The sequence below is a fragment of the Nilaparvata lugens genome, chromosome Y (genome assembly GCF_014356525.2).
Source record: "Nilaparvata lugens isolate BPH chromosome Y, ASM1435652v1, whole genome shotgun sequence".
In the NCBI taxonomy this organism is placed as follows: Eukaryota; Metazoa; Arthropoda; class Insecta; order Hemiptera; family Delphacidae; genus Nilaparvata; species Nilaparvata lugens.
In genome coordinates this window covers 1,738,165-1,755,350 of record NC_052519.1, presented here as the reverse complement: position 1 = coordinate 1,755,350, position 17,186 = coordinate 1,738,165, and the positions used below count along the sequence as shown (strand labels likewise).

The following is a 17,186-nucleotide window of genomic DNA, read 5'->3' as shown; positions in this document are numbered from 1 at the left end:
CACACACACACACACACACACACACAACACACACACACACACACACACACACACACACACACACCACACACACACACACACACACACACACACACACACACACACACACACACACACACACACACACACAGATACACAAAAACAACTACAATAATACCCACTCAATATTCACACATTACATACTAACTCAACAAATAAACCAAAATACTTCTAGTTGAGTTATTTTTGGTATTTGAATAACTTTTTCAAAATTGATATTTTAAGAAATTTTTTGTTTTACTAGATCAACAATACCATGAAGAATTTATACTTCAAATCTCATGGATTTATCTATTACAGAATTTGAAATGCTCTGTCCTGAAAATTTAAACTTTAGCCGCTCATATCTCAAAAATTAATGATCAGAAAAAAAAGTTTTCCTGAGAAAACTTTTTCATTTTGATAGCTTGATGATGTACAAATCGAAAAACTTTGAAAAATATCACCAGTAGGAAGTTTATTTTTAGTTTTTGCACAGCCATAAACATGCTGCATGGTGAGTTGTTCATGCTGTTTGTTATTTTTGCTCAGATCATGAAGTTTTTCGAAAATGTGCCTGCGTCACAGCAGCCCCATGTGGTGGGCCTGACCGGGTCTCTGCTCAATTCCACCATCGAAGAAGGAAAAGTGAACGAGTATATTCGTGAATTGGAAGCAACTTTCCTGAGCAGGATCATCACTTCCGTCAATGAAAACATGGCTCTTGCCATTGCGAGGTTAGTGAACAATGCTCAATCAATGAATTTTATGTCATAAAAACATGTTTAATGATACTGTAATAGTGTGAAATTAAGTGACCAGATTTTTAAATCACATCCACGTACCCTCTCTAAGGGAGTACCGCAGGGATCGATCTTGGGCCCTTTGTTGTTCCTTGTTTTCATGAACGATTTCCCTTGTAATGTGCCGTCAGGAAGGTCTGTCTTATTTGCTGATGATGCAAATTTCTTAGTTTCGGCGAATAATGTCGTTGAATTTCAAGCTATTGGTGATGCTGCTCTTGCTGAAATTACAAGGTGGTGCTCTGCAAATAGGCTTGAAGTCAATATAGGCAAGACAACCTCCATTGAATTCTCAATCCACAGACTTCCTGTTAATCAGTTGGAGTTTGAGATTGAGGCAAAAGGGCTACTACCCTCTGATGCAACTGATTTTTTGGGGGTTTCTGTGGATCAGGGATTAACATGGTCCTCTCATGTTCAATCTCTTTCTAGGAGATTAAACTCAGCTGCGTATGCAATGTCCAGGCTCAGGAGGGTATTAGTTCATGAGGCAGTGATCTCTGCCTACTATGGATATTATGGGTCATTACTGTCTTATGGGATATTGCTGTGGGGAGGATCAAGATTCTCTGCCTCTATCTTCCGTGCCCAAAAGAGAGTCCTAAGAATACTATTTAAAAAGCCACCCCGTTTCTCGTGTAGATCGCTATTCAAAGATAATAGAATTTTGACGGTTCCTGCCTCTATTTGTACCATCTGGCAATCTTTGCTTATAAAATGAAAGATGATTGGCTGACAGGTGTTGATGTTCATCAACACAATACAAGATACAGGGGCTTAGTCAGAGTTGAACAGCACAGGACAGGGTTTTATGAGCACAACCCAAGTTACATTGGCAAAAAAGTGTTTAACTGTTTACCCCAGAATATTGAAGCTGCCCTAACCCTAAACTCCTTCAAGACTAATCTAAAATGTTGGCTATTAGAGAAATGTTTTTATGAGTGGCGAAGTATCTTCGACCATTGAATACGTTGCATTAGTTATAAATGTTGTATATGGTCATAGTTTTAAGTTATTTGTGTTATGATGTACAAAATTGTTCTATTATGTACAAAATTATTGTGTTTTCTCTTTTATTGTATGACTATTGTCGATGTGGTGCTTGTCACTATCCATGACAGTATAATAAACCAATAAGTGGGTATTATTGTAGTTGTTTTTGTGTATCTTATATTATTTTTCAGGTTTTTGAACTGGAATGAACTTTGATTTTCACTGTATGTTGAAACCCTGCATTTTCAGTGTGGGAATTGACTATATAATATATTGCTAGGATTTGCTAACTTGTTGCTCAGTTGTCGAAATCAAAGCAATTTTCGTGCATTTCTCAAATGCAGTTTCAATTTCTTGTCGAAAAAGCTACTGTATTTGGGAATTGTACGACCATTGACCTTTTTGCCGCTTTGGCTTTTCCACTGGAAGTTAGGCTCAACGCTCGTGGAGGTAGAATAATTTTCAGTGAAAAGGCCACAGTTCGAATCGAGACGTAACCGGAAAAACTTGTAACGGTGTGGATCTGTTTTCCATTCAGAGGGACAAATTGACAAGTTCTCGTTATTTTATCATTAATTTTGATCTAGTTTGAAGAAGAAACCCATAAAATTAGTAGAATTAGGAGATTAATTGTGTGGGTGAATGTGAGTTCAAGTCTAGTGAGTTTTCTTAAATCGTATTTGTGTGTTTCTGAAGAGTCGAAGTTCAAATAGTGAAAATGGTGAGTGCCGAACTGTTGTTTTCGTATTATAGCTCAAAATTTATTTACATAGAATGACCAAGGCCCGAATTTAGTTGCAGCAAGTTAGCAGGTTCCCAAAATGTTTAGATTAAAAATTGAATATGTCTTCTTGACCTGAATCGATTTCTGAGTAACTTTGTTTTGTTTAAAAATCTGAATGTTACATGACTTTTATTAATTCGTTCGATTTAGAATTCAATAAACCTGACGTTAAATTTTAAAAGTATTTTCAATGAAGTTCCTGGCTCGTAGTTACCGTACTGTAGTTGCTAGAATAGGTGACAATTAAATAGTAATAATAATGTTGGAAACAAGATGGATAACCACAACAAATATCTTTTATATTTTAATTATTAAGAACTGTAACATTTATAATCTTTGAAATGATTTTTTTTTTGTTTTATTTTACAATTTAACGTTGGAAACTCAGTAATGAAGAAGAAAGTATCCCCAGCAGACAGCCATTTCACAAGTTTCAGCCTGAGAAATCTGATAGGAAGAGGATACTCTTTCTCTTAAATCACGTTTCCGTATTGGCCAGTGAGTTCTTTCTACGTTCAAGGTGTGGCATATGGTAAGGTCAAGCTGTGATTTATAGTATATCTAATAATATAGGCTACATATTTATTATCATTTTGTGCATCATGTAGCATAATTATGCTATATGCTGTTGTAACGTTTTAACGCTTGGCATCTTTTTTGGAGCTGTCGATAAAACAGATTTTAGCTGTATTAGGCTGTGCATAGGCTAAAAATAAACTTTCTACTGGTGATATTCTTTCAAAGTTTTTCGATTTGTATATCATCAAGCTATCAAAATAAAAATGTTTTTACAAGTAAACATTTTTTCCCGATCATTACTTTTTGAATATGATCGCCTAAAGTTTTAATTTTTGGGACAGACATTTTAAATTCGGTTAGAGATAAATCCATGAGATTCAGAGGATATATTCTTCATGGTATTGTTGATCTAGTAAAACAAAAAAATTCTTAAAATATCAATTTTTGAGAAAGCTATTCAATTTACCAAAAATAACTTTTAGTTGAGTTATTTTTGGTAATTTGAATAACTTCCTCAAAAATTGATATTTTGTTGATCTAGTAAAACAGAAATTTTCTTAAAATATCAATTCTTGAGAAAGTTATTCAATTTACCAAAAATAACTTCTAGTTGAGTTATTTTTGGTAATTTGAATAACTTTCTCAAAAATTGATATTTTGTTGATCTAGTAAAACAGAAACTTCCTTAAAATATCAATTTTTGAGAAAGCTATTCAATTTACTGTAACCGGTGACATATTTGTCTCTATTGAGTTAACCTTCCAAAATATGAAATATATAAGAATACATGTGGTTAGATAGACATTCTTGCAGGCTATAACCACCGCTGCGCACCAATGTAGACGGAGGGGGGGGTTGTTTCTTCTCTTCTACATAATATTTCTATATAAATATTCTACATAATATTTGCTAAAGTTTACTGCTATCAAATCATCTACCGGTATTTGAATTCTTGATTGGTTGGGAGCTTTCAGTGGATTCGTTCATTCAAATGAACAGATTATCATCATTATCTAATTGTCACCTATTTTAGCAACTACCAACTACGAGCCAGGAACTTCAATGAAAAATACTCAAATTTTCAAACAGAACAAAGTGATTCAGCAATTGATTCACAAAAAATATATTCAATTCCAATCTACACATTTTGGGAACCTGCTAACTTGCTGCATTTAAATTTGGGCCTCGGTCATTCTATGAAATTAAATTTTGAGCTTAATAAGAAAAACAACAAAAGTTCGGCACTCACCATTTTAACAATATTTAAACGGACTCTTCAGAAACACTCACATACGCTTTAATAAAACTCACTATACTTGAACTCACACGCACAAATAATTTTCTGATTCTACTCCTAACTATATAAAAGTTGGTTCCCTATTCATCTAGATAAAAATTACTGATAGCTGGAAACTTAACAATTTGTCCCTCTGAATGGGAAATGGGCCCAATCAGAGGACCGAGGCTCGCAACCGTTACATGTTTTCCCAGTTACGTCTCAATTCGAACTGAGGCCTTTTCACTGAAAATTATTCCCCCTCCACGAGCGTTGAGCATAACTTCCAGTGGAAAAGCCAAAGCTGCAAAAAGGTCAATCGTCGTACAATTCCCAAATACAGTAGCTTTTTCGACAAGAAATTGAAACTGCATTTGAAAAATGCACGAAAATTGCTTTAATTTCGACAACTAAGCAACAAGTTAGCAAATTCAAACAAGACAGAGTCAATTCTCAGACTAAAACGCAGGGCTCAACATACAGTAAAAATCAAAGTTCATTCCAGTTCAAAAACCTGAATAATAAAATAAGATACACAAAAACAACTACAATAATACCCACTCAATATTCACATTATTACATTACCAAAAATAACTTCTAGTTGAGTTATTTTTGGTAATTTGAATAACTTTTTCAAAAATTGATATTTTAAGAAATTTTTTGTTTTACTAGATCAACAATACCATGAAGAATTTATACTTCAAATCTCATGGATTTATCTATTACAGAATTTGAAATGCTCTGTCCTGGAAATTTAAACTTTAGCCGCTCATATCTCAAAAATTAATGATCAGAAAAAAATGTTTTCCTGAGAAAACTTTTTCATTTTGATAGCTTGATGATATACAAATTGAAAAAATTTGAAAAATATCACCAGTAGGAAGTTTATTTTTAGTTTTTGCACAGCCATAAACATGCTGCATGGTGAGTTGTTCATGCTGTTTGTTATTTTTGCTCAGATCATGAAGTTTTTAGAAAATATTATAAAAGAGTATAGAAACAATCCCTCCGTTTACAATACATTAGACATTGAAAATGTTATTTATTGGAAGCCGTTCTAAGGAAAGTCATCGGTTCCAGTTATACTAACATCTTGATAAATCATGAATGGATTTGATGCCTGTAAATAAGAAGTCCAGTTCAGAGCAAATCAAATTATAATTTTCAAATGATTCAAAAAATAATATATTATATATTAAAATATATAATTATATATTATATATTATAATTAAAATTATATATTTATTTATTCCATTGACAATCATAAAACATTATAACAATATAATATGATTGGGAGAAGCCCAACATGCCTTATCTCTTCTCGTTATTCAACTGTATGGAATTTTTCTGTATTATTGTTGAATAAAATGAATATTCTATTCTATTCTATTCTATTCTATTCTATCATCGCGAGGTTATTTGTATTAAACTGATTCTCTCTTTGGGATCACGTTTTTCATCGATTCGTAGCTTTCCCTTGTTATCACATACTTATTGATCCAAGCAGTAGGAAGCACATAATAAAAATTTTTGGTGTCTGGTCAGGGGTTAGGACTAGAATAAACTGAAAAACTGCAAAGCCAGTACTGTATGCTGATGAAAATAGTTGAACTCGGCTTCAAAACAACTTTGAAACAAATTAATACAGTATTATTATTAGAAACAAATGTTATAGTCTTGAAACCTATGACTTTTTTTCAATTGCACAAAATTGAATAATGAGGGGGGGGGAAGGAAACCATTTTTCCCAGAAATTTCGGGGATGTGTCTTCCTTCCCCAGGTGGAAACTATAGTGAGGTCCACGTTATAATGGCAGTGTACAATTGACAATACTGTTGCTGTCCTTTTCTATCATACAACAAAACAGATAGCGCTATCCCTCTCTAGCTTTGCAATGTTGTCAGTTTGCCAGAATATTTTTATTTTATTTTATTACTTTTAACAGTGACTGTACAAAAGTAGACTAACAATTCTCAGCCGCCATTTTTTCTTCATTCTATCAAAATACTTGGTACACAAGTCGTATAATTGATTTAAAATGTATTTTTGAAACAATGAAACAATTTTTAGATATTACCGTATGACAAACAATACAACTCTTAATACTTTGCGTATTATCTTGCAGCCATCCCAATCAGCTGTTGACATTGTTGGCGTGTATTTTGAATGCAAATTTGTTCTATGTATATTTTTTATGATTTTCAAATAAATAAAAATGAGAACTCATTAAATTATACATTTCGAATATTATCAATTATTCATTATTTCAAATAAAATTTTTTTCATTCTTCAATTGATTGGTTGAAAAATTATTCAGAAATTAAGATTTACTCAAAATTATTCAAATATTCAAATTAATTGGATTAATTTAATTTTTTATATGAATAAATTATCGATTATTAATTTTCAATTGGATTATCAAGTTTAAAATAAATTAAAGTTGTTATTAATTACAAAATTATACAGATAAACATTCGATGGATTTCAGCCATCATTTTACCCATAATCAACCACTTCTCATATTCTATAACTGTAGGAAAATTTTAATGTGAAATACGTGCGCAAAGTTTCTCTGCTGCACTCAAGAAATCATTCCGCCCTCACCTACGGCTTGTGCGTAAACGTTTCTTTCGAAGCAGCAAACTGTCACTTTGCGCACTAGTTTATTTATTTATTTATCTATTTATCTATTTATTAGAACAGTCACAAACATGATATTTGGAAAGAGAAACAGGCAATTGCCCAAAACTTCTTCAATTCCTTGATTTTGGCACATAAATAGTCCAAAGTGAGGTTAAGTTTAAAATTTCTGTTTTCACCAAAGATTAACACTCAGAGAATACGTATTCGAGATATGACTGATTAGTTGCAAAAATAACTATTTTGAATCATCCGGTATTATCTATTTTTTGGCTTAAACAATGTTTGAAAAAATCACATCGGAAGCCAATTCTTGTGACTCAATCTCAATTAGTGGTCGATCTGGCAAAACAAATTAGTTCTCATTTTGGTGGGGTGGGGGGATACATCCCCATATCCCTCCTCCCTCCTCGACACGTCACTGCTTTCAGGTAGTCCTAGCTGTACTCAGTGTATGCTTTTTATATAAATAAATTGAATTGATAATTTACCCATAGGTATTCCGCTGATCCACAACAAGAGATGGTTGCATTTTCTCCTGGAACCCATATGAGAAGTGAATTATGCACAAGCATCAATATTGTGTTGGATTCAGCTATAAGGAATGTTACTCTATTCAATTTGAAAATGGAAGAGGACTTTGTACCTCTGAAGCCGTCCATACATGCGATTGCAATGGAGGAGAATAATAAATTGAACAAGAAACTAGCCAACATGATCGTCGATATCAAGGTTTGTTACATTTTGTTGTTACATACAGTTGTGGTCTCGTAGCTTTGCCTCTGTGACCTTGAAACGCCATACAGGCAAGGTGTGGTTCGCGGGGTAATATCCTTGTGGGAACGTGCCAACTAGTCTCCCCGACTGCTAGTCTCCTCTCTCAGGAGCTCAGTTGACGCCGTCAGTAAATCCCCTCGCATGTGGTTTTAAAAGGAGCTCAAGGGCCGGTTTCCGAGCTCGGGATTTAGCCAAGTCCTAGACTCCTAAACAGCTGGAGTCAGAAAATTGGCTTTCCAAAACGGGGCGTAGTCGCAGCTTTTATAACAGTAGTTGTAGTTTTTATTTTCTCATCTCTATAAATTGGAAACGTTTTTCCTTGACGAAATTAGACATTCCTAAATAATTCAAAATAGCTGAAACTTTACACTATTTTCTGTTTATTTTATTTTGTGTTCAATTTTCTAGTTATTCGAAATTTAACTCAAACGTGACTATGACAATGACTGCGACTACGCCCCGTTTTGGAAAACCAATTTTCTGACTCCAGCTGTTTAAAGTCTAGAACTTAGCTAAATCCCGAGTTCGGAAACCGGCCCTTGAGCTCCTTTTAAAACCACATTCGAGGGGATTTACTGACGGCGTCAACTGAGCTCCTGAGAGAGGAGCTTTACTGACGGGAAGCTTGGTTATCGTCTACGGTCCCGACTAGTCCCCTCTAAACCAGTAGGGGATTTACTGTCGGGGAGACTAGTTGACGCTAGCGTGCAATGAGCTTGGTTGTTGTCACCGGAGCCCGACAACCAAGCTCCTCGCTCGCTCTGAGTGCCGGAGTTTTCCCGAGTAAACTGACATATATATTTCATGGACTTAGGTACTCTATGGATTTTCTCAAATCATTTTCTTGAGGTTGCTTATAAATGAGGGTGGGTGGTTGCTGGAAAAGGTGTTTGGTAGAGGGATTGGAGGAGACGACATGGAACAGATCTTTAAGGACAGGTTTGAGGTTTTCAATTCCAGGGAAGTAGGTGGTACAGAGCTTTGGAGTTTGTGGGATTTATATATATTATACAACACATCCACAAATTTCAGCTGTATGAAAAAGGTGCAATTTATTTTTATATGGCCTGTATCAAATCATAAAAAATGGAAATTGAGTGAGACATGTTGAGAATATATATGAAATTAAAACTCATATATGAGTTAAAAATATGTGATATAAAATGGTAATAAAAAAATTAGTTAAGGTAAGCAATGATATACTGTATATGTTATATTCTATGCATACATGCAGGAATCACTTGCGAGACGTACAAACTCATTCTGAAACTGCTTGCCAATTCAATAAGGAATATTTCCAAGTCAGTTGAATTCAGAAAGAGAAATAGTTTATTTTTTAATTTTATGTTTGCAGTGATAGAAGTGACTACTTCAAAAAGCTTTCCTTGTAATAATCGAATTCATAGAATGTGTACAACAGTATCTGTGATTATACTACTTCCCCGCCTGCTTCAAGCTGGTTCTAATGTTCAATAGGGTATTAGCTGTCCGGGAGACTAGTTGTCGGGTACGATCACGACAACCAGACCCCTCATAGGCCTATCCAGCAGGGGATTTACTGTCGAGGAGCTTAGTTGTTGTGAGCGTGTGAGGAGCTTAGTTGTCGCCGACAACTAGGCTCCTTCGTTCTAGTAGGGGATTTACTGTCGGGGAGACTAGTTGACGGCAATGGTATATTTTGCCAGGGCATTTACTGACGCCTGTGATAAAAATAACGAGGAGACTATTTGTCGGGGAGACAGGTTGACGGTGACCCTTATTATTGACCGAGCGAAGTGAGGTCTAAGATTCAAGTCGACGGTTTTGTATTTCTCTTTATGTTTATATTTATTACCCGCATTTACGGCGAAACGCGGCAATAGATTTTCATGAAATTTGACATTTATGTTCCTTTTTTATATTCGCGTCGACGTATATATAGGGCCGGTTTCCGAACTCGGGATTTAGCTAAGTTCTAGACTTTAACTGGCTTTAAACTCTGGAGTCAGAAAATTGGCTTTCCGAGTCAGAGCGTTAACGTAGTTGAGGACTTAAATAGACTCTGGAGTTTAGATCATGTTAGACCCTGGAGTTTATAATTTCGCTTTCTGAGTGAAGTCCAGGACTTGAATTAGATTCTCGCCTCTTTCTGAGTCAAGGATTTATCAAAAATCGTCAAGTCCAGGACTTAAAACAGCGTGATTTTAAACCCTCGACTGGGGTAGGGTTTAAATTCAAGTTCTAGACTTAACTGAGCAAACACAATTCAGTTATTGTTTTGGAGTAGATAAAAAGCCAAATAGATATCATGGAATACCTAAATTATTTGGATTAGTCCATCTGAATTCATAATTTATAGTTTGCAAGTTCATTTTGGAATAAAATTGTTTCAGAAATATGTGTAAGAAACTAACTTCATTTTACGACTGTAACATAACCTAAAAATGTTCAAGCAAAATAATACAAGGATTGCCTTGGAATTCATATTTCAATCTGAATGTTATTATTCAATGTCATATTCAACATATTAATAATAATAACGATAATAAATTATTACTCCAGTTTTTTTCAAAACAAATACGTTTTCAAACTCAATAGCCTAATGAAATTTTTATTCCAAAATCACTGGTTAGGATCAATGATCAATAATAGCATGGCGTAAAATGAAATGTTTATTCATTCACCTTTTAAAAATTTTGCTTTGAATAAGCCTACAAAGAAATCGAAACGTATTTTTACAATATAGTTTGGAGAGCATGCTCATTTGAATTGTCCCGCTGTAATCAGCTGTTTCCGTTTTGCTATAATGCCAACAATACAACAGCAAAATATTGTGAATTTCCCTCACGTTTAATGCGTTAAAGTCCTGGACTCAAATAAGTCGAGAACTTGATAGACTCCGGCGGAGTTTAAAAGATAAAATCGTGACTCAGAAAGTCAATTTAGACTTGAAAGCTTATTTCAGTCATGGACTCTGTAAGTCCAGAACTTATAGATCCCGAGCTCGGAAACCGGCCCATAGGGTTTTTTAAAATTTTGTATTCTAAGGATAATACAAAATGAAAAAAAGAGTCTCCTTCTAACGCCAATATTACCGTAAAAACTAGACTATAGAATTATCCATCATAAATCAGCTGTCGAGTGAATTATTAATTGCAAGCAATAGCGCATGCAATTAATATTTCAATGTAACTTGGTGAAAAATCAGCTGCTGTGTGGACTATTAATTGCGTGCCTCATTGAATGCAATTTTTATGCATTAATAAAAGAACTAGGCTATTGATTGCATGCAATAACGCATGCAATTTACTAAAATGACATAGTATTGTCTCTCGACCTTTCTCTGCTTTGAACTTGGGCTGACCTGTTGCCAGTATGTCTTGAAGGAGATTAGCTTTTGATTAGATTTTTGATACACCAACCCCAACAGCCATTAGCCGTTTTCACACCGATATCTTGCTGAATCGACGTACAGACAGGATTTATTCTGATGGACAGTATAAGAGGAGGCAGTGGTTTATAACTGCGCGAGTTCTACTGTTCACAGAACTACTATTTATTATTGTGTATAAGTTATTACTTTATAACAACCGAAAAATCCGCATAAGAGGTCAATGGATGCTAATGTGAAATGAAATGTATATGTTTGATATTTGATGTATATTGATGAATGATGATTCCAGTATCAAATGGAGAATCTGGGAGCACATGGAGCTTACAAGGCTGCTCTAGCAATGATGATTCTGCTAGAACGAAAAAAAAGATCGGCGCAACTTCGAAAACATGCGGCTGCTTTCCAGTACCTTTGCACTATGTTGACTCTTGTAAGGTATGTAACTTAGTCGAACCACTTATTTAAATAGGATATAACACCTTAAAATACACTTGAATCACCTCCCAAGGCTCACTATCTTAATTAATATGTTTCTTAACCTTCCGGCAGTCACGCTGTTGTAAAAAGTACAACAGTGTCTGTTTTTTTTGCTGCACAAAACTATTCATTTATTTATTCATTCATAGTCACATTACATCAAGTCTTTGAGTTTCACTCATATGACTGGTGACATGTCAATATTACTAAATCTAAATTATTATATAATTACTATACAGTATTGTCAAGTAAAATAATAATAAAAAATGCATGATTATACATATAATGCCTTAATGTATACAAAATAATTGGTTATATATGTCTACTAAATTGAAATTGTGAAATGGAGTACACGGTTTTTTCAATTAGAAATTTTCTGACTGCTTTTTTGAAAAAATTTACCGAATTTATGTCTCTAATGGCTGCTAGTAGTTAATTGTAGAATCTCATTCCGGCGTAAAAGGGAGTTTTTTCCATGAATGTGCGCCTATGAATTGGGTAGGCAATCAGGTTTCTATGACGCGTATTGTACTCATGGTTATTTGTGCACAAGTGATATTGATGAATGTTTAGTTTAACAAAAAATAGCAATTGATATAAGTATATAGAAGGCAGTGTAAGAATGTCAAGGTCTTTAAAATACATTTTACAAGAGTCTCTTGCTCGTAATCCACAAATCACTCTTGATATCTTCTTCTGGATTATGAAGATTTTGTGGCTATTAACTGAATTCACCCAAAAAATCGTCCCATAGCTCAAGTGGGAATAGGCATAAGCATAATAAACTGCCAAAAGGGTGTTTCTGTCAAGAGAGTGAGATAGTGTTAGTATAACAAAATAGGCACAGTTCAATTTTTACTTTCCTTGCCCTACTACCATAGGTAAGGAAAGTATTGCTTTCCAAAAAAAAAATTAAGGTACCCTAATTTCAAGTTTTCTATACGTTTCAAGGTCCCCTGAGTCCAAAAACATGATTTTTGGGTGTTGGTCTGTGTGTGTGTGTGTGTGTGTGTGTGTGTGTGTGTGTGTGTGTGTGTGTGTGTGTGTGTGTGTGTGTATGTGTGTATGTCTGTGAACACGATAACTCCATTCCTAATCAACGGATTGACTTGAAATTTAAACTTAAGGTCCTTATACCATGAGGATCTGACAGTAAGAAATTCAATAAAATTGAATTCAAAATGGCGGACAAAATGGCGGATAATTACTAAAAAAACATGTTTTCACAATTTACACAAAGGAAAAAGTACTCTGAAAACAATTATATATACATGTGATGATATTGAATCATCATATGACTAGTGTTTTTCTTCTTATGTTTCTGTTATCAGATGTTGAACTATTTATTCTAATTTTGAATCTGTTATGAATTCATTACTGATCAATAAAGCCTAGAATGCAGAGGTTTTTCATTACAATTTATTGATCAGTAATCTAAAATCATCAAATCAATTCATCTTATCAAATACGAGTCAATCAATTTCTATTCTCTATTTCACAATTTCTATTCAACAACAAATGTATAATCTTCAAATCTTTTCTGGAAACGAAAACTGAAAATTCGCGTTACGATGGACAAATTTTTGAAACCAGACAAGTTTGATGGTGATCCGAATTCTCCAACAGCTCTACAAGAATGGAACTTCTGGCTAAAGACTTTTGAGAATTTCATCGCATCTTTTGACGAAGAAGACATCGATGATGAAAGTAAGTTGCGGTTGCTTACCAACTTTCTATCTCATTCTGTTTATCAAACAATTGCCGACAAAAATTCATATACTTCGGCTATTGACGCACTAAAATCTGCATATGGATGTAAAACCAATAAATGAAATATTCGCTAGACATAAATTGGCAACTAGAAAACAGTCTTCAGATGAGACAATTGACCAATATAACCAAGCTTTACAACAACTGAGTAAGAATTGTGGGTTTGCAGATGTTGATTCTGAAACTCATAGGAAAACATACATTCGTGATTCATTTATCCGGGGCCTCAGCTCTCATCAGATAAGACTGAGACTTTTGGAGTTTGACAAGCTAACTCTTGATGAAGCTATTGAAAAAGCACGTGCCTTGAAATCTGCCAGAAATCAATCAGCTTCTTACTCTTCTGAAATAACTCTTAATGCCACTTCAAATAATTCTTCAGAAAATTCATGTAAAGAAACAAATTTGTCAGCTGTAAAAACTGGAAGCTCAAGTTTTCAAAAATGTTATTTTTGTGGTCATCAGCGACATAAAACACGTCAGCAGTGCCCTGCACTAAATGACTCATGCGAAAAATGCCAGAAAATAGGTCTTTGGAAAAATGTCTGCAAATCTACTAAAACTTCTTCATCTTCGGCGCTTATTGCAGCCTCTACTGTTCTTGAAAATGCTACAGTACAAGCTCAGGTAAACAACATTCCTACTTCTGCTTTGATAGATACAGGAAGCTCTGAGACATTTATTTCACACTGTTTTGCTAAAAAATGTGGACTTGAAATGTACCCTACAACTGGTGCAGTGTCCATGGCTTCAACATCACTAAGAAAGAACATTTCCTTTTATTGTGTAGCTCATTTAGAATTTTCAGGTCAACATTACCCCAAAACAAAATTCAGTGTATTGCCTGATTTGTGTGCTAATGTTATTATAGGACATGACTTACTTAATCAACACTCTGAACTTAGAGTTTCATTTGGAGGAACTAAACCCCCATTGACTATCAATTATCTGGCTCCAGCAAAGATAGAACCTCCACCACTTTTTGAGTTTTTAACTAAAGACATTAAACCTATAATTACTAAATCCCGAAAGCATTCTCTTGAAGACACTAGTTTCATGGAGAAAGAAATTGAGAAACTGCTAGCTTGTGTAGGTTGAAGCTAGCTTGAAGAAAGCAGGTCTCCCTGGAGAGCTCAAGCATTTGTAATGAAGAACGAAAATCACAAAAAGCGAATGGTAATAGACTATTCTCAAACTATTAACCAATACACACATCTTGACGCATATCCCCTCCCTAGTCTTGAAGATATTGTTTCTAAGGTCTCAAAAAAACTCTGTATTCACCACTATTGACTTGAAAAGCGCTTACCACCAGGTACCCCTACGAGAAAAAGATCGACCTTTCACTGCATTTGAGGCATGTGGCCGTTTGTATCAATTTCGAAGGCTTGCTTTTGGTCTGACAGATGGTGTACCCACTTTTCAGCGAGTCATTGATAATGTTATTAATAATGAAAAACTTGAAAAAACGTATGCATACCTGGATGATGTGACAATATGTGGTAAGAATCAGAAGGAACATGATTTGAATCTCAAAAAATTCTTAGATGCAGTACAAAAATATAATTTTACAATCAATACAGAAAAAAGTAAATATTCACTTACTTCAATAAGCTTGCTTGGCTATAAAATTGAAAATGGGACAATTTCTCCTGACCCTGAACGTCTGAAACCATTGCTCAATCTTCCACCCCCAGATAATAGAAAGGCTCTTGAGCGAACAATTGGAATGTTTGCACACTATTCCAAATGGATATCTAATTATTCAGATAAAGCTAAACGGCTTCTTACAGCAAAGACCTTTCCTTTGACTTCTGAAGCTATAGCTGACTTCAATCAACTCAAAACTGAGATTTCTAAGGCAGTAGTTAGTACAATTGACGACTTTGAACCTTTTGTGGTTGAAACAGATGCATCTGATTTTTCAATTTCAGCTGTCCTATCACAGTGTGGACGTCCAGTAGCATTCTTTTCTCAGAAGCTGAATGATAGTGAGCGTAAACATTCATCCATTGAAAAAGAGGCTTTTGCTATTGTGTGTGCTCTTAAAAAGTGGAGACATTTCTTACTTGGAAGATGCTTCAAAATTATCACTGACCAGCGCTCTGTATCATTCATGTTTGATATGACTCATCAAAATAAAATAAAAAATGAAAAAATACAACGATGGCGATTGGAGATGTCATGCTACAATTACGAAATAATTTACAGACCAGGAAAGGACAACCAAGTAGCAGATGCACTTTCCAGAGTGTGTAATGCAACTCAAACCGATAAATTACACTCCCTACACTGTGACTTGTGTCACCCTGGAGTGACCAGAATGATTCATTGGGTAAGAACTCATAATTTACCCTATTCAGTTGAGGATGTCAGAAAAATGACTTCTTCATGTCAAACATGTAATGCCATAAAACCTCAATTTTTCAATAAATTGAAATCTACTCTCATAAAGGCGACACATCCATTTGAAAGATTAAGCATGGACTTCAAGGGTCCTCTTCCATCAAAAACTAAAAACAAATATTTGTTGACAATAATTGATGAGTACTCTAGGTTTCCGTTTGCATACCCTTGTCCGAATATGAATTCATCAACTGTAATTCAGTGCCTTGTGAACTTGTTTACCACCTTTGGTTTACCTTCTTATGTACATACTGACAATGGAACCTCTTTCAAATCCAGAGAGCTGCAGGAATTCCTTCATAATCGAGGAGTAGCCACTTCCATGTCATCACCTTATAACGCACCAGGAAATGGCCAAATCGAACGAGAAAATGGTACAATTTGGCGCACAGTGTCTCTCTTACATTGAAGCATAGAAATTTGGATGTATCTGATTGGGAATCTGTGCTCCCAGATTCTCTACATTCTATTCGATCCCTATTGTGCACGGCTACTAATGAGACGCCACATGATAGGATGTTCCGACACTATAGACAATCATCTAATGGTATAGCACTTCCAACCTGGCTTGCCCCTTCAAACAAAGTCCTAATGAAAGTACCTATACGAAGAAGTAAATTCGATCCATTGGTCGAGGAGGTGGATATTCTTCAAATCAACCCACAATATGCCAAGGTACGGCTTAGTGATGGAAGAGAGACAACTGTATCATTGAAAAACCTTGCCCCTCGAGGAGAAGAGAGCATTCAAGAAGATAACGATGAAAATCAAGATGATACAAATGCAGGATCAAGCCTTAGTGATCACGCAGAGCCTGAGAACAATCAAGAAAATTATCATGAAAATCAAGATGAAACAAATACAGGATTCCCCCTCAGTGATGAAGAAGAGCCTCCTGATGGCACCCTGCGAAGATCTTATAGAGAGCGCAAAATGCCTTCTTATTTGAAAGACTATTCATTGAATTCCTAAAGACGGGAAGAATGTGATGATATTGAATCATCATATGACTAGTGTTTTTCTTCTTATGTTTCTGTTATCAGATGTTGAACTATTTATTCTAATTTTGAATCTGTTATGAATTCATTACTGATCAATAAAGCCTAGAATGCAGAGGTTTTTCATTACAATACACATATACAAAAGTATGATCGTAGTTTCAAATATGAGCAAGGAAAGTTGTGTGAGTTTACCACACCAGATTTTTTGTTAAGTATTGAATATTTTCTTTTCAAGAGAAACTTTGCTCTATAATTAGACCTAAGAATTTAATTGATGAGGATGATGCTAACGGTCTTCTATTGTTGGAATTTGAGTTCTATTTACAGCTTCTAAACTACGGGTTGCTG

The 17,186-nt window shown here is 34.8% G+C and overlaps 1 protein-coding gene across 1 annotated transcript in view; it reads left to right on the top strand.

Annotated features, from left to right (window-relative positions):
- The window catches only part of LOC120355171 (endoribonuclease Dicer-like), a 123,307-nt gene that overhangs the window by 40,765 nt on the left and 65,356 nt on the right, over positions 1-17,186 (top strand). The window contains exons 6-8 of the mRNA XM_039443495.1: positions 571-755; positions 7,532-7,766; positions 11,474-11,619. Of these exons, the coding sequence (XP_039299429.1) occupies positions 571-755; positions 7,532-7,766; positions 11,474-11,619 (566 nt within the window). The remainder of the gene's footprint in view (positions 1-570; positions 756-7,531; positions 7,767-11,473; positions 11,620-17,186) is intronic.